Here is a 19,155-nt window from a genome sequence, read left to right as displayed (position 1 = left end):
GTGCGCACCGGCTCCTCCCCCCATGACCCTCCTCCAAGCCAGCCAGGTACCGTGCCCGGACGAGCGTACACAATAAGGGAGGAATTTTGAATCCCGGGTAAGACTCACACCAGCCACACCAATCACACCGTACAACTTGTGATCTAAACCCAGTTAACAGTATGATAACAGCGGAGCCTCTGAAAAGATGGCTCACAACAATAATAACCCGATTTTTGTAACTATGTACAAGTATTGCAGATAATCCGCACTTGGGATGGGCGCCCAGCATCCACTACGGACTCCGAGAAATAGAATTATCGGTAAGTAAATTCTTATTTTCTCTATCGTCCTAGTGGATGCTGGGGTTCCTGAAAGGACCATGGGGATTATACCAAAGCTCCCAAACGGGCGGGAGAGTGCGGATGACTCTGCAGCACCGAATGAGAGAACTCCAGGTCCTCTTTTGCCAGGATATCAAATTTGTAGAATTTTACAAACGTGTTCTCCCCTGACCACGTAGCTGCTCGGCAGAGTTGTAATGCCGAGACCTCTCGGGCAGCCGCCCAAGATGAGCCCACCTTCCTTGTGGAATGGGCCTTAACCGATTTAGACTGTGGCAGGCCTGCCTCAGAATGTGCAAGTTGAATTGCGTTACAAATCCAACGAGCAATCGACTGCTTAGAAGCAGGCGCACCCAACTTGTTGGGTGCATACAGTATAAACAGCGAGTCAGATTTTCTGACTCCAGCTGTCCTGGAATATATTTTCAGGGCCCTGACAACTTCTAGCAACTTGGAGTCCTCCAAGTCCCTAGTAGGTGCAAGGCACCACAATAAGCTGGTTCAGGTGAAACACTGACACCACCTTAGGGAGAGAACTGGGGACGAGTCCGCAGCTCTGCCCTGTCCGAATGGACAAACAGATATGGGCTTTTTTGAGAAAAAACCACCAATTTGACACTCGCCTGGTCCAGGCCAGGGCCAAGAGCATGGTCACTTTTTATGTGAGATGCTGCAAATCCACATATTTGACTGGTTTTAAACCAATGTGATTTGAGAAATCCCAGAACTACGTTGAGATCCCACAGTGCCACTGGAGGCACAAAAAAGGGGTTTGTATATGCAATACTCCCTTGACAAACTTCTGGACTTCAGGAACTGAAGCCAATTCTTTCTGGAAGAAAATTTACAGGGCCGAATTTGAACCTTAATGGACCCCAATTTGAGGCCCATAGACACTCCTGTTTGCAGGAAATGCAGGAAACGACCGAGTTGAAATTTCTTTGTGGGGCCTTCCTGGCCTCACACCACGCAACAAATTTTCGCCACACGTGGTGATAATGTTGTGCGGTCACCTCCTTTCTGGCTTTGACCAGGGTAGGAATGACCTCTTCCGGAATGCCTTTTTTCCCTTAGGATCTGGCTTTCCATCGCCATGCCGACAAACGCAGCTGCGGTAAGTCTTGGAACAGACATGGTACTTGCTGAAGCAAGTCCCTTCTTAGCGGCAGAGGCCATAAGACCTCTGTAAGCATCTCTTGAAGTTCCGGGTACCAAGTCCTTCTTGGCCAATCCGGAGCCATGAGTATAGTTCTTACTCCTCTACGTCTTATAATTCTCAGCACCTTAGGTATGAGAAGCAGAGGAGGGAACACATACACCGACTGGTACACCCACGGTGTTACCAGAACGTCCACATCTATTGCCTGAGGGTCCCTTGACCTGGCGCAATACCTGTCCCGTTTTTTGTTCAGACGGGACGCCATCATGTCCACCTTTGGTATTTCCCAACGGTTTACAATCATGTGGAAAAAACTTCTCAATGAAGTTTCCACTCTCCCGGGTGGAGGTCGTGCTGAGGAAGTCTGCTTCCCAGTTTCCATTCCCGGGATGAAAAACTGCTGACAGTGTTATCACATGATTTTCCGCCCAGCGAAAAGTCCTTGCAGTTTCTGCCATTGCCCTCCTGCTTCTTGTGTCGCCCTGTCTGTTTACGTGGGCGACTGCCGTGATGTTTTTCCCACTGGATCAATACCGGCTGACCTTGAAGCAGAGGTCTTGCTAAGCTTAGAGCATTATAAATTTACCCTTAGCTCCAGTATATTTATGTGGAGAAAAGTCTCCATACTTGATCACACTCCCTGGAAATTTTTCCCTTGTGTGACTGCTCCCCAGCCTCTCAGGCTGGGCTCCGTGGTTACCAGCATCCAATCCTGAATGCCGAATCTGCGGCCCTCTAGAAGATGAGCACTCTATAACCACCACAGGAGAGACACCCTTGTCCTTGGATATTGGGTTATCCGCTGATGCATCTGAAGATGCGATCCGGACCATTTGTCCAGCAGATCCCACTGAAAAGTTCTTACGTGAAATCTGCCGAATGGAATTGCTTCGTAGGAAGCCACCATTTTTACCAGGACCCTTGTGCAATGATGCACTGTTTTTAGGAGGTTCCTGACTTGCTCGGATAACTCCCTGGCTTTCTCTTCCGGGAGAAACACCTTTTTCTGGACTGTGTCCAGAATCATCCCTAGGCACAGCAGACGTGTCGTCGGGATCAGCTGCGATTTTGGAATATTTAGAATCCACCCGTGCTGATTGTAGCAGTATCCGAGATAGTGCTACTCCGACCTCCAACTGTTCCCTGGACTATGCCCCTATCAGGAGATCGTCCAAGTAAGGGATAATTAAGACGCCTTTTCTTCGAAGAAGAATCATCAATTCGGCCATTACCTTGGTAAAGACCCCGGGGTGCCGTGGACAATCCAAACGGCAGCGTCTGAAACTGATAGTGACAGTTCTGCACCACGAACCTGAGGTACCCTTAGTGAGAAGGGCAAATTTGGGACATAGAGGTAAGCATCCCTGATGTCCCGGGACACTATATAGTCCCCTTCTTCCTGGTTCGTTATCACTGCTCTGAGTGACTTCATCTTAATTTGAACCTTTGTAAGTGTTCAAAAAAAAAATTTTTTTTTTTTTTTAGAATAAGTCTCACCTAGCCTTCTGGCTTCAGTACCACAATATAGTGTGGAATAATACCCCTTTTCTGTAGTAGGAGGGGTAATTTAATTGTCACCTGCTGGGAACACAGCTTGTGAATTTTTTCCCATACTACCTCCTTGTCGGAGGGAGACTTGGTAAAGCAGACTTCAGGAGCCTGCGAAGGGGAAACGTCTCGACATTCCCATCTGTACCCCCGGGATACTACATGTAGGATCCAGGGGTCCTGTACGGTCTCAGCGTCATGCTGAGAACTTGTCAGACGCGGTGGAACGCTTCTGTTCCTGGGAATAGGCTGCCTGTTGCAGTCTTCTTCCCTTTCCTCTATCCCTGGGCAGATATGATCTTATAGGGACGAGAGGACTGAGGCTGAAAAGACGGTGTCTTTTTCTGCAGAGATGTGACTTAGGGTAAAAAACGGTGGATTTTCCAGCAGTTGCCGTGACCACCAGGTCCGATGGACCGACCCCAAACAAGTCCTCTTCCTTTATACGGCCATACTGTGCCGTTTGGAATCTGCATCACCTGACCACTGTCGTGTCCATAACATCTTCTGGCAGTTATGGACATCGCGTTTATTCATGATGCCAGAGTGCAAATATCCCTCTGTGCATCTCGCATATATAGAAATGCTCTATAGTCAATAAAATACTGTCCCTGTCAAGGGTATCAATATTTTTAGTCAGGGAATCCGACCAAGCCACCCTAGCTCTGCACATCCAGGCTGAGGCGATCGCTGGCCGCAGTATAACACCAGTATGTGTGTATATACTTTTTATTATATTTTCCAGCCTTGTCAGCTGGTCCTTGAGGACGGCCCTATCTATAGACGGTACCGCCACTTGTTTTGATAAGCGTGTGAGCGCCTTATCCACCTTAAGGGGTGTTTCCCAACGCGCCCTAACTTCTGGCGGGAAAGGGTATACCGCCCATAATTTTCTATCGGGGGGAACCCACGCATCATCACACACTTTATTTAATTTATCTGATTCAGGAAAAACTATGGTAGTTTTTTCACATCCCACATAATACCCTCTTTTGTGGTACTTGTAGTATCAGAAATACGTAACACCTCCTTCATTGCCTTTAACGTGTGGCCCTAATAAGGAATACGTTTGTTTATTCACCGTCGACACTGGATTCAGTGTCCCTGTCTGTGTCTGTGTCGACCGACTAAAGTAAACGGGCGTTTTAAAAACCCTTGACGGTGTTTTTGAGACGTCTGGACCGTACTAATTGTTTGTCGGCCGTCTCATGTCGTCAACCGACCTTGCAGCGTGTTGACATTATCACGTAATTTCCTAAATAAGCCATCCATTCCGGTGTCGACTCCCTAGAGAGTGACATAACCATTACAGGCAATTGCTCCGCCTCCTCACCAACATCGTCCTCCTACCTGTCGACACACACGTACCGACACACAGCACACACACAGGGAATGCTCTGATAGAGGACAGGACCCACTAGCCCTTTGGAGAGACAGAGGGAGAGTTTGCCAGCACACACCAAAAACGCTATAATTATATAGGGACAACCTTATATAAGTGTTTTCCCTTATAGCATCTTAATATATATATAAGCATATCGCCAAATTAGTGCCCCCCCTCTCTGTTTTAACCCTGTTTCTGTAGTGCAGGGGAGAGCCTGGGAGCCTTCCCTCCAGCCTTTCTGTGAGGGAAAATGGCGCTGTGTGCTGAGGAGATAGGCCCCGCCCCTTTTTCGGGCGGCCTCGTCTCCCGCTCTTAACGGATTCTGGCAGGGGTTAAATATCTCCATATAGCCTCCGGAGGCTATATGTGAGGTATTTTTAGCCAAAATAGGTATTCATTTGCCTCCCAGGGCGCCCCCCTCCCAGCGCCCTGCACCCTCAGTGACTGCCGTGTGAAGTGTGCTGAGAGGAAAATGGCGCACAGCTGCAGTGCTGTGCGCTACCTTTAGAAGACTGAGGAGTCTTCTGCCGCCGATTCTGGACCTCTTCTTACTTCAGCATCTGCAAGGGGGCCGGCGGCAAGGCTCCGGTGACCATCCAGGCTGTACCTGTGATCGTCCCTCTGGAGCTGATGTCCAGTAGCCAAGAAGCCAATCCATCCTGCACGCAGGTGAGTTCACTTCTTCTCCCCTAAGTCCCTCGTTGCAGTGATCCTGTTGCCAGCAGGACTCACTGTAAAATAAAAAACCTAAGCTAAACTTTCCAAAGCAGCTCTTTAGGAGAGCCACCTAGATTGCACCCTTCTCGGCCGGGCACAAAATCTAACTGGCTTGGAGGAGGGTCATGGGGGGAGGAGCCGGTGCGCACCACCTGATCCAAAGGCTTTACTTTTTGTGCCCTGTCTCCTGCGGAGCCGCTATTCCCCATGGTCCTTTCAGGAACCCCAGCATCCACTAGGACGATAGAGAAAACTCGTTAAGCTCATGGGATGGGGGAAAGGTTACCTCAGGTTTCTATTCCTTATACATGCGCACCCTCGTGTCAGGGACCGAGGGGTCATCTGTGATATGCAAAACAACTTTTATTGCAAGAATCATATAATGAATACTTTTGGCCACCCTTGGGTGTAACCTCGCCTCATAGTAGTCGACACTGGAGTCAGAATCCGTGTCAGTATCAGTGTCTGCTATTTGGGACAGGGGACGTTTCTGAGATCCAGAAGGGCCCGGTGACCCAGCCGAAGCCATGGATTGACTCCCTGCTTTTTTCCTGGACTCTGCTTTGTCCAATCTCTTATGTAATAAGGTCACATTTGCATTTAAAACATTCCACATGTCCAATCATGCCGACGGAGATACCACAATCATCTGCTCCACCTCCTCCTTAGCTAAGCCTTCCACATCAGACATGCCGACACACTCGTACCGACACCCCCACACACACAGGGATATAGTTATAAGGATACAGTTTCCCAATAAGGCCCTTTGGAGAGACAGAGAGAGAGTATGCCAGCACACACCCAGCGCCAACTGACACTGGAAAATAAACTCCCAGATAATAGCGCTTTTAGATTAATCACTGTGTTAATACACTCACTGCACCTTACAAGTGCTCCCCCTCCTCTTTTCAGCCCTGTGTAACCGTGTTCAGCAGGGGAGATACCGGGGAGCCAGCTTCTCTGCAGATCTCTGTGGAGAAAATGGTGCTGGTTAGTGCTGAGGGACCAAGCTCCGCCCCCTCCAGCGGCGGGCTTCGGTCCCGCTCAATCTCAAAACTGGCGGGGGATTTAAAGAATTACTGCCTCCGCAGTGCCTATTATAATGCCAGATATCAGGATTTTGGTACTTACCGATAAATCCCTTTCTCCGATTCCACAGGGGCCACTGGAGCGTAGTTACAATGGGGAAATAGTAGGCAGTAATTGGGAGCTGGCACTTTAAAACTTTAACACTGTGGCTAGCTCCTCCCCTACTATCTCCCCTCCAAGCCAGTCTACGTAAAACTGTGCCCGAGGAGAGCTGTAACAAACAAAACCTTAAGGTAGAGGAGGTTAATGACGTCCTGTAAACCAGGATAACCCAAACTAAACCTGGAACAGAACCTAACAAAAAAACAGGCTAACCTGAACTCAACAAGCAGTCATCTATTGACCTGCAAACCGTTAAGCAAAAAACAAGGAGGAAACAGCGCTGGGCGGGCGTCCAGTGGCCCCTGTGGAATCGGAGAAAGGGATTTATCGGTAAGTACCAAAATCCTGATTTCTCCTTCATCCACTAGGGGCCTCTGGAGCGTAGTTACAATGGGGACGTCCCAGAGCTCCCAAAACGGGTGGGAGAGCGCTGAGAGTCCTGTAAAACCGCTCGGCCAAACTGAGATGCAGAGGCCGCAAAAGTGTCAAACTTGTAGAATTTGACAAACGTATGACGGCCGGACCAAGTAGCCGCCCGACATAAAGTAGTTATAGAGACCCCCCGGGCAGCCGCCCACGAAGGTCCCACAGAGCGCGTGGAGTGCGCTGAAATGGAAGATGGAGGTTCCCGAGAAGCTGCCAAATAAGCTTGTCTGATGGTCAGTCGAATCCATCGAGACAAGGTCTGCTTAGAAGCCGGCCAACCACGGCGAGCAGCATCATAGAGAACAAATAAGGAATCTGACTTCCGAATAGCTGAAGTCCTATCCACATAGATCTTGAGCGCCCTTACAACGTCCAATGATCTCGAATCCGGAGAGTCCCTCGAGAGGGCCGGGACCACAAGCGGCTGATTGATGTGCAAATCAGACACCACCTTAGGTAGAAAGGACATACGAGTACGAAGCTCGGCCCTATCCGCATGAAACACCAGGTAAGGAGACCTACAAGAGAGAGCCCCAAGTTCCGACACCCGTCTAGCTGAAGCCAGCGCCAGGAGAAGAACCACCTTCTAGGTGAGATATTTTATCTCTACTGATTCCAGGGGCTCAAACAATGAAGACTGCAGAAAAAACAGGACCAGACTGAAGTCCCATGGCGCTGTCGGAGGACGGAAGGGAGGCTGTATTCGAAGAACCCCTTGAAAGAAAGCCTGAACCTCAGGCAGCAAGGCTATCTTTTTCTGGAAGAAAACCGAAAGAGCAGAGACCTGCACCTTTAGTGAACCCAGTCTTAGGCCTGCTGAAAAACCCGCCTGCAAAAAACGGAGAAGACAGGCTAAGCTATACACGGAAGGAGAAAATTCTCGACGTTCACACCATGCTACATAAGCCTTCCAAATGCGGTAGTAGTGAGAAGATGTGACTGACTTTCTAGCCCGAAGCATAGTAGGTATAACTGTACGAGGAATCCCCTTCCTTGTCAAGATGCAGTGATCGCGCTGAGCCAAAAAAAGTGGGTCCCAGGGACCCTTCACTTTTAAAAATTGGGGTCCTACCGGTCTTTTTCTGGGTCCCATCGGAATGAAGGTTCTTATTAATTTTAATCTTGTTTGGACACTACAAAAGTGTTGCAAGATGGGGGGATGGGGGTGACAGTGCTGCTGGGCTGTGTAGCATGCAGGACACCCTGCACCAGAGCTGTAACTAGACATTTTGGTGCCCTTAGGCAGAAAGTGAATTGGTGTTCCACCACTCAGACCTTAAAGCATAGGTAGTGCGCGCCATAGGCGCGCTGCAAAATTTTAGGGCGTGGCTTCATAGGGAAGGGGCGTGACCACATAATAGTGTCAATTCACATTACACCACACAGTAGTGCCGCTTATACACATTGCACCAGGTAGAACCTCCTATGCACACTGCGCCAGGTAGAGCACGTCATACACTTTGCTCCAGGTAGAGCACGTCATACACTTTGCACCAGGAACAGCACGTCATACACTTTGCACCAGGTACAGCACGTCATACACTTTGCACCAGGCAGAGCACGTTATACACATTGCACCAGGTAGAACACGTTATACACATTGCGCCGGGTACAGCACGTTATACACATTGCGCCGGGAACAGCACGTTATACACATTGCGCCGGGTACAGCACGTTATACACATTGCGCCGGGTACAGCACGTTATACACATTGCGCCGGGTACAGCACGTTATACACACTGCGCCGGGTACAGCACGTTATACACACTGCGCCGGGTACAGCACGTTATACACACTGCGCCGGGTACAGCACGTTATACACACTGCGCCGGGTACAGCACGTTATACACACTGCGCCGGGTACAGCACGTTATACACATTGCGCCAGGTAGAGCACTTACAAGTTGCAGCCACAACCATAGACCCCCAGTCACCCCTACAGCAAGACCAGCCACTTCACTCACTGGTGCCGCACTCTCACCCTGTGTCCGGAGCTGAGGAGAGGAGTGCAGTCAGTCAGCTGCTGCGCTGTAAAAAGCTACAGTTTGCTCTGCAGCAGCTTTCCTAAAACTCCATGGCTACCCCCCTGCCGCGAACCCTGATTCTAAAGCCCCGAGTGCCTCACTGCGGCTGCATCTGAAGAAATAAACTATCGGTGCAGCAGCAGCATGGATCGGACTTGCGGGGGGTAGGTACTCAGAGCACACAACATTTCCCCTACGTGCGCCAGTGCCCCCAGCCACCTGCCGCTGCATCTTCCCCGGTCTTGATCCCTCGAACGGCTTCCTCCGCTGACCGATGTGGCAGAGCTTCATGCCCGGCCGGAGATGACGGCCCCCAGCCACACAGCGGGCTGGATGTTTCGGCCGGGTCCCGTACAGAGCAGAGAGGGGAAGGCGGGAGATCACGCTCTCCATGGTCTCCTCCCCTTTCTCTGCCATTGGAAAGTTAAAGTGACGGACAGCACAGGACAGCGCTGCTGATTGGTCAGAGCGCGTCCTGTGGGACCCTGCGTTTTTGTTTTTTTGAGTCACCGCTGTCAATTAACGGGTAAAATACGTGCTATAGCGCGTATTTGCGAACACTGAGATGGCTTTCACAACAGCCACGCCGTCAAACGTAGCCTGCGTAAGTCTGGATAAAGAAAAGGACCCTGTTGTAGAAGGTCGTCTCGTAGTGGCAGGGGCCAAGGCTCGGCCACCGACAACAGGTGCAGGGTGGAGTACCAAACCCTGTGTGGCCAATCCGGAGCCACCAGGAGGACCAGAGCGTCTTCCCTCTTGATGCGTTGTAGAACCCTCGGCAACAGCGGGAAAGGAGGAAAGAGGTAAACGAACCGGAAATTCCAAGGAGCCGGGAGGGCATCCACGCCCGCCGCCGCCGGGTCCCTTGTCCGAGAGTAATAAAGAGGCAACTGATGGTTCCGGCGGGACGCCATGCGGTCGTTCTGTGGTTTTCCCCACCGACGTACAAGATGCCAAAACACCTTGGGATGTAGCGACCACTCTCCCGGGTGCATGTCCTGTCGGCTTAGATAATCGGCTTCCCAATTGTCCACTCCCGGAATGAATATCGCCGAGAAGGACAGCGCATACTCCTCCGCCCAGAGAAGGATGTTGGTGACCTCCCTCATCGCCGCACGGCTGCGAGTGCCGCCCTGACGGTTGATGTACGCTACCGTCGTGGCGTTGTCGGACTGAACTCTTGACTGCTCGACCGCGCAGTAGGTGATGTGCCTGAAGCAGGGCGTTGTACACCGCCCTTAGTTCGAGAATGTTTATGTGGAGAGCGGATTCGTGGATTGATCAGCGCCCCTGAAACCGATGTTCCAGGGTCACTGCCCCCCAGCCTCGCAGACTGGCGTCCGTGGTGAGGAGAGTTCAATCCCATATACCGAACCGTCTTCCTTCCAACAGATGGGTCGACTGGAGCCACTAGAGCAGCGACGACCGTGTCTTTGGAGATAGCGTCACCCGCTGATGAAGGAACAGATGAGATCCTGACCACTGATTTAGAAGACACAGCTGAAACGGTCGAGAGTGGAAGCGACCGTACGGAAGAGCTTCGAACGCTGCTACCATCTTTCCCAGAAGGCGAATGCACAGATACACTGACACCCGACGGTGTTGAAGAACCAATCTTACCAGTGTCTGCAGAGACAGTATCTTGTCCTGCGGAAGGAAAACCCTCTGACGGACTGTGTCGAGAATCATTCCCAGAAACAACAGCCGTTGTGAGGGGCATAAGTGAGACTTCGGGAAATTCAGGATCCACCCGTGTCGAATCAGAAGGTCCAGTGTCATCCGGATATTCTGAAGTAACCGTTCTGCTGAGCTTGCTTTTATTAGCAGATCGTCCAGATAGGGAACAATTGTCACACCCTGCTTCCGAAGTAGGGCCATCATGACCGCCATGACCTTTGTGAACACTCTGGGAGCAGATGAGAGACCGAAAGGGAGGGCCTGGAACTGTAAATGAGCGTCCTGTATTGTGAACCGGAGAAAAGCCTGATGAGGAGGCCAAATGGGAACATGTAAGTATGCATCCTTGATGTCTAAGGATGCCAGAAACTCGTTTTTTTCCAACCCCGCATTAACAGACTGGAGGGACTCCATCTTGAACTTGAATACCTTCAAATATGGATTGAGATCTTTCAAGTTCAGGATTGGTCTGACCGAGCCGTCCGGCTTCGGTACTAGAAACAGGCTTGAGTAATAGCCCTGTTTCCGATGATGAGAGGGAACAGGGATCACTACCCTTGCGGATAGAGGCTTCTGGACCGCTGCTTGACAGGCAACTCCCCGGTTGTCGGAAACTGGCAAACCCGTGGTAAAAAACCGCTGGGGCGGTTTTTCCTGAAAAACGAGCTTGTAACCGCAAGTGATTAGATCCCGGACTCAAGCGTTTGGACAGGACTGTATCCAGACCTCCTTGAAATCCCACAGACGAGCTCCCACCCTGTGATCTCCCAGGTGGGAGGGAAGCCCGTCATGCGGTGGCAGTGGTAGAGGACTTAACGTCTGACTGGGTTGAGGCTGCGGAACCTCTACCCCTGCCGTCGCCTTTACCTCTATGGCCACGGAAGGTAGAAGCTCCACCCCTGGCATGTCCTCTAAACCTGGAAGGGGCACGAAAGGATCGAAAAGAGGGACCCCTATATGGCCTGCGAGCGGCTGGAGCAGCAGAAGGAAGATAAGCCGACCTACCCCCGGGGGCCGTAGAGCTCCAGGCATCCAGATCCTTACCAAACAGAAACTCACCTGTAAAGGGCAACGCCTCTGCCGCCCTTTTGGATTCCGTATCCGCCTGCCAATGCCGGAGCCAGAGAGCTCTGCGGGCCGCAATTGCTAAAGCGGAAATTCTAGCTCCGAGAACAGCTATGTCCTTGGACGCTTCGCAAAGATAAAGGGCTGATTCACGGATGTGTTCCGCCAAATCTATCAATTGATCCGCCGGTAATTCGTCACGAATTCCAGAGGACAAATGTTCCGCCCAAGCTTCGATCGCCTTGTTGACCCAACAACCTACCTGCGCCGGGCGATGTAATACCCCTGCCGCAGAGTAAATATTCTTTAAGGTAGATTCCAACTTCCTATCTGACGCCTCCTTAAGTGAAGTTGCCCCCAATACAGGTAGGACAGTCTTTTTGGACAGATGAGACACCGAAGGATCCACAATCGGAGAGGTCTCATAACGCGTTCTGCTATCTGCGGGAAAAGGATAGGAAGACAACAGTTTTCTTGATACCTGAAATTTTGCGTCTGGATGCTTCCAGGCTGTCGTTATGAGCGCATCCAGCTCCTCCGAAACTGGAAAGGTCACCGGCAGGCATTGGTTGGTGCCAAACCTTGAAGGGCGTAAGGTGTCCTCCGTCTCCTCCACCTGTAATACTGAGCGAATAGCAGTAATAAGAGCCTCTATACCCTGAGCTACTGGTTCAGAGTCCCCATATACCTGATCGTCCTCAGTATCCTGGATATCCACATCCTGTCTATCCTGTACATCTAACCCCGCCTCATCTAATTGAGGCATATCATCGTCAAAGTCCTGCAACACAGAGGCTAGCAATCTCTTTTTTGAAGCCTGTTGAGGGGGGCTAAAGGACGGGGCTTGGGAAGGGAGTACAGCCCTGGAAAGCCCTTCCACTGACTTTGCCAATGAGACAGCCCATGCAGGTTCTGGCTCCGGTACCTGGACAAGCTGTCGGAACCGGGCCGCCTCCCTATCTTCCCGAGAGGCTTTAAGTTCCCCAGTCAGCAGGGACATAACCTCTGTGAGTTGTGTCGTCCATGTCGGGGCGCTCTGGGGTTCTGAGGAGGGCTGAGCCGATGGCTGTGACTCCTCACCTAAAACCTGACCCTGCTTTTGTGATGCCTTGGAGCCTTTACTGGCCATGGCAGCCCCTACACTTGAGACCCTTCCCCCACCGGTAAAACAGCAATAGGCAGAATGGGAGGGAGGGGGGGAAGCAGGGAAAAAACGCAGCCACAGCAGCCCGATCTGTCCTGCACGATACTCTGTGCAGTGACAGGCTGAAAGTAAGTTATATATTGTGCCTGCAGTGCCCCCGAGTGCCCCCCTTCCCCACTGTAACTGCTCACTGTGTCGCTGTGGCTTCCGTCCCGTGCTGCTGCTGAACGGAAATGGTCCGCAGCGCGCGCTACTTCCCCGCCCCCTCCTCAAAGGCGCCAAATTCAAAGATGCTGTGCGCCCTTTTGCCGGATCCCCTGTGAGCCGCGCTGGCGGGGATCCGAGCAGGGAGGGGGGGGAGCGGGCGGGCGGGAGCGCTGCTTTTTTTTTTTTTTTTGATAAATAAATAATAAAATAAAAATCCGACGGGGGGGAGGGGGGGTGCGCTGTGTCAGTCAGTCACCACCAAACATTAAAAACCATCAAGTTAATAAAATTAACTCTATTCAAACCCCCCTGCCAGCCCGTCATCCCAACACTCTGGGGCGAAGAGGGGGGGGGGGGGAATGCACACACTCACCTTCTCAGTGGTGGAGGGTGGCCCCGACACACGCCGCACGCAGCGGTGTCCGGCCGCTGTTACTCACCGCTGCCGTGCTGCCGGAATCTTCTGCTGGAGGAGTGGCCTCGACACGCGCCGCACGCAGCGGTGTCCGGCCAGCTCAGGAGAGCTCAGTGTCTCCCTCAGCCGGGGCCCATCCCAAGCCGCACACAGCTGCGATGGGACCCCGCCGGCAGCTCCCGCGGTGCAGACTGGCAGTGGCAGAGCTGTCAGTCTGTGTGTGTAAGTAAGAAAAATAAAATAAAGAAAAAATTCTTCAGCTAAACCCAAGTGAACCAGCTCCCTCGGGGCACTAACTAAGACTGGCTTGGAGGGGAGATAGTAGGGGAGGAGCTAGCCACAGTGTTAGAGTTTTAAAGTGCAAGCTCCCAATTACTGCCTACTATTTCCCCATTGTAACTACGCTCCAGTGGCCCCTAGTGGATGAAGGAGAACTAAAGGTTATTATTGCTGCCCAGGGCGCCCCCCCCCCACCTGCGCCCTGCACCCATCAGTGCCCGCTAGTGTGTGTAGTGTGTGGGAGCAATGGCGCGCAGCGTTACCGCTGCACGTTTACCTCAGTGAAGATCTGAAGTCTTCTGCCGCCTTGTAGTCTTCTTTTCTTCTTATACTCACCCGGCTTCAATCTTCCGGCTCTGTGAGGAGGACGGCGGCGCGGCTCTCGGACGAACGGCGGGGGGAGACCTGCGTTCCGACTCCCTCTGGAGCTAATGGTGTCCAGTAGCCTAAGAAGCAGAGCCTATCACTTAAGTAGGTCTGCTTCTCTCTCCTCAGTCCCACGATGCAGGGAGCCTGTTGCCAGCAGTGCTCCCTGAAAATAAAAAACCTAACAAAATTATTTTTCAGAGAAACTCAGGAGAGCTCCACTGTAGTACACCCAATCTCCTCTGGGCACAGGATCTAACTGAGGTCTGGAGGAGGGGCATAGAGGGAGGAGCCAGTGCACACCCATTCTAAAGTTCTTTATAGTGCCCATGTCTCCTGCGGAGCCCGTCTATACCCCATGGTCCTTACGGAGTCCCCAGCATCCGCTAGAATGTAAGAGAAATCTAAAATTATTACACTCTAAAAATGATGGTGTGAATAATCACTGATTTATTTTCACTGATCATATAAAAATAATTTTTTCATCTATTTTTTTCCCCCAGCCTTTCATGTTTACCCAACAACCTTAAACAGACATTTTTTTTATACAACTTATTTGGAAAGGAGGCTTTCTAAGCATAAAAAATGGGCAGACTGAATGGGCCATGTGGCACATCTGCTGTTGAATTCCACTGTGAATATAATGAAAAAGTCCACCACCATCGGCGGGATGAAATGCCGCCCGAGTCTGGCAGCCGCGTGCCTTGTAAGTGCCTAAACCATGCCTTATAAGTGATTGCCCCTTAAAAAAAATTCCTACTTCGACCGCCGGAATCGGGCAGCATTACACCCCGCCGCATATGTACGGATTGCAGTTACTTTGCCAGCTGCCTCAATCATTGCGATCAGGAAACAGACTACGAAATCCCGACAACTGACAATGTTGATTGCCGGAATCCCGGCTCACAGGCTATTGCCACTCATGGGTGTCCATGACAACCACAGAGTGGGAATAGAAGCTGTGGCGAGCGCAGTAAGCCCGCAATAGGACTATTTGCCCCGCTGTAGGAATACTCGCGGCCAGGATGCCGCTGTCAGTATACTGACGGCCAGCATCCCTGCCGCCGGTAAATAATACCCATATGTACATTTAAATATCATTAACTTACTTGTGGTTTCTTATTTCTATAGGATCATTAGGGTTGTAATAATTTCTTCCTATTTGTTTCATACTCATCATCTTGAGAAGCCTGCAAGCAAAAGAAAATGTATAACTTTAAAAACAGTAAAAATTGTTCAATAGATAAAATTAGGTATTCCATGTTCACACTCAAACTAAGCATATTCAATATTTCCTATTAAAGTGCAGTGTGCTTAAAAATAGGATTTTGGTACCTACCGGTAAATCCTTTTCTCGTAGTCCGTAGAGGATGCTGGGGTCCACATTAGTACCATGGGGTACAGACGGGTCCACCAGGAGCCATTGGCACTTTAAGAGTTTGAGAATGTGGGCTGGCTCCTCTCTCTATGCCCCTCTTACAAGACTCAGTCTAGAAACTGTGCCCGAGGAGATGACATACTTCGAGAGAAGGACTTAACACAGATAGTGGTGAGATTCATACCAGCTCATACATACAAGGTACGCCAAGCCAACGTAGCTTGAACATTCAGCAACTGCTGAAACAGTACTTACCAAGTAACAATGCAGTACTCAACTAAAACGCAGCGGTACTGAACCAAATAACATTTGCAGAAAAACGAAGTGCTGGATGGGCGCCCAGCATCCTCTACGGACTACGAGAAAAGGATTTACCAGTAGGTACCAAAATCCTATTTTCTCTTACGTCCTAGAGGATGCTGAGGTCCACATTAGTAACATGGGGATGTACCAAAGCTCCCAGAACGAGAGGGAGAGCGCGGAGGCTCCTGCAGAACTGAATGGCCTCTGATGATCTAAAGTTCAGACAAAGTATCGAACTTGTAAAACTTTGCAAACGTGTTCGACCCAGACCAAGTTGCAGCTCGGCAAAGTGCACTGCCGAGATACCCCGGGCAGCCGCCAAGGAAGACCCCCACCTTACGAGAAGAGTGGGCATTGATAGATTTCGGGAACGGCAATCCTGCCGTAGAATAAGCATGCTGGATAGAGAACCTAATCCAGCGAGAAATAGTCTGCTTGGAAGCATATAGGACAAACCAAGAGTCCGATTTTCTGTGACGAGAAGTTCTCTTCATATATATCTTCAAAGCCCTTACGACATCCAAGGACTTTGATGTAATTGAGGAGTCAGTAGGCACTGGCACAACAATAGGTTGGGTGATATGAAAAGCCGACACAAAATTCGGAAGAATCTGCTGACGTGTCTGGAACTCAGCTCTATCTTCGTAGAAAATCCCCTATGGGAGAGATCGGATGCTCTGTTATCCTCGTACACAAACTTCGTGGCAACATTTAGGCGCATCTTCGACGAGCCAGGCCGTGTAACTTCTGCCACCTTTGAAATCCTCCGCTTACGTCAAGGGACACCGTCAGTCAATATCTGATACAGTTCCAAATTTTGGCTTCATAACTTTCCTGGAACGATGACGCTCTTTATGAAGCCTTTTGGCATGGCTTATCCGAACGTATTAAAGATGAGCTTGCTACCAGAGACTTAGCTACAAAGTTAAACGAGCTCATATCCCTCTGCACTAAAGTTGACCTTCGGTTTCGTGAAAAGGGCAATCGAGCGAGGAAGGTCAGTCTTTCCTAAGACTTCCACTACTCCTCCTCCTCGTCAGCCATCTCCACCCAAAGATGAACCCATGCAAATTGGTCATTCTCGTTTTCCACCAGCAGAGCGTAGAAGATGCCTATCCGGACGTCTCTGTTTATATTGTGCTGCACCTTCTCATGTCATCAACGCTTGTCCCAAGCGTCCGGGAAACTCCAAGTCCTAGCCCGCCAGGGAGAGGGTCGGCTAGGAGTAATGAAATCCTCTCCTTCTTCAAGTGATTGTGACCTTCCAGTCTCGCTTCTAGTGGCAAAGCGCACCAGGAACCTTATTGCCCTGCTGGATTAAGGAGCAGCTGGAAACTTTATGTCTGAGGAATACGTCAAGCGGTGGTCCTTACCACTGAGAGACTTCCATCTCCCATATCCTTGACTGCCATGGATGGAAGAAGGATTTCCAATGCAGTTATTTCTTCTAAGACCCTGCCTATCTGTCATTCAAAATTGATTTCATTCCTGGTGATTCCAAAGGCCACTCATCCTGTGGTTTTAGGCCTTCCATGGCTTCGTCTTCATAACCCTCAAGTTGATTGGAGGATTACCCATATCCTGGCATGGGGTCCCTCCTTCTCAGAGACCTGCCTCTCTAAAGTACTACCAGTTTGTACATCCTACGCCAGATCTTCTGATGTTCCACCTTCTCCATACAGAGACTTCACAGATGTGTTCAGTAAATCCTCTGCAGATATTCTACCCCCTCATACGGAATGGGATTGCCCTATCTACCTCATATTCCAGGGAAGATTCCACCTCGAGGTCGAATATATCCATTGTCGTTACCAGATACTCATTCTATGGAAGAATATATCAAAGAAAATCTAGCTAAAGGATTTATCCGCCCTTCTTCTTCTCAAGCTGGCGCAGGCTTCTTTTTTATCAAGAAGACGATGGCCTGCGGCCATGTATAGATTACCGTGGTTTGAATGACATTACTGTGAAAAATCGGTATCCTCTACCTCTCATTACTGAGTTATTTGACTGCGTTAGTGGAGCTACGATCTTTACAAAATTAGATCTCAGGGGTGCATACAACCTCATCCGGATCGGAAAGGATGACGAGTGTAAAACCGCATTTAACACCCGTGACGGACATTACGAGTACCTCGTCATGCCTTACGGACTTAGTAATGCTCCAGCTGTGTACCAACACTTAGTGAACGAGATCTTCAGAGACATTTTATATCATCATGTTGTGGTCTACCTCGATGACATTCTCATCTTCGCTAATGACCTGGTTGAACGGTTTCGGGAACGGCAATCCTGCCGTAGAATAAGCATGCTGGATAGAGAACCTAATCCAGCGAGAAATAGTCTGCTTGGAAGCATATAGGACAAACCAAGAGTCCGATTTTCTGTGACGAGAAGTTCTCTTCATATATATCTTCAAAGCCCTTACGACATCCAAGGACTTTGATGTAATTGAGGAGTCAGTAGGCACTGGCACAACAATAGGTTGGGTGATATGAAAAGCCGACACAAAATTCGGAAGAATCTGCTGACGTGTCTGGAACTCAGCTCTATCTTCGTAGAAAATCCCCTATGGGAGAGATCGGATGCTCTGTTATCCTCGTACACAAACTTCGTGGCAACATTTAGGCGCATCTTCGACGAGCCAGGCCGTGTAACTTCTGCCACCTTTGAAATCCTCCGCTTACGTCAAGGGACACTGTCAGTCAATATCTGATACAGTTCCAAATTTTGGCTTCATAACTTTCCTGGAACGATGACGCTCTTTATGAAGCCTTTTGGCATGGCTTATCCGAACGTATTAAAGATGAGCTTGCTACCAGAGACTTAGCTACAAAGTTAAACGAGCTCATATCCCTCTGCACTAAAGTTGACCTTCGGTTTCGTGAAAAGGGCAATCGAGCGAGGAAGGTCAGTCTTTCCTAAGACTTCCACTACTCCTCCTCCTCGTCAGCCATCTCCACCCAAAGATGAACCCATGCAAATTGGTCATTCTCGTTTTCCACCAGCAGAGCGTAGAAGATGCCTATCCGGACGTCTCTGTTTATATTGTGCTGCACCTTCTCATGTCATCAACGCTTGTCCCAAGCGTCCGGGAAACTCCAAGTCCTAGCCCGCCAGGGAGAGGGTCGGCTAGGAGGAATGAAATCCTCTCCTTCTTCAAGTGATTGTGACCTTCCAGTCTCGCTTCTAGTGGCAAAGCGCACCAGGAACCTTATTGCCCTGCTGGATTAAGGAGCAGCTGGAAACTTTATGTCTGAGGAATACGTCAAGCGGTGGTCCTTACCACTGAGAGACTTCCATCTCCCATATCCTTGACTGCCATGGATGGAAGAAGGATTTCCAATGCAGTTATTTCTTCTAAGACCCTGCCTATCTGTCATTCAAAATTGATTTCATTCCTGGTGATTCCAAAGGCCACTCATCCTGTGGTTTTAGGCCTTCCATGGCTTCGTCTTCATAACCCTCAAGTTGATTGGAGGATTACCCATATCCTGGCATGGGGTCCCTCCTTCTCAGAGACCTGCCTCTCTAAAGTACTACCAGTT

General features: G+C 50.1%; 1 protein-coding gene across 4 annotated transcripts in view; it reads right to left on the bottom strand.

Annotated features, from left to right (window-relative positions):
• Window positions 1–19,155, bottom strand: part of PIWIL1 (piwi like RNA-mediated gene silencing 1) — a 1,090,590-nt gene that overhangs the window by 799,492 nt on the left and 271,943 nt on the right. For all 4 annotated transcript variants that reach the window (XM_063964616.1, XM_063964613.1, XM_063964615.1 and 1 more), the window contains exon 7: window positions 15,036–15,116. In XM_063964616.1, coding sequence (XP_063820686.1) covers window positions 15,036–15,116 — 81 coding nt within the window. The remainder of the gene's footprint in view (window positions 1–15,035; window positions 15,117–19,155) is intronic.

The sequence above is a fragment of the Pseudophryne corroboree genome, chromosome 1 (assembly GCF_028390025.1).
Source record: "Pseudophryne corroboree isolate aPseCor3 chromosome 1, aPseCor3.hap2, whole genome shotgun sequence".
Classification (NCBI taxonomy): Eukaryota; Metazoa; Chordata; class Amphibia; order Anura; family Myobatrachidae; genus Pseudophryne; species Pseudophryne corroboree.
This window is presented reverse-complemented; position numbering and strand designations above follow the sequence as displayed.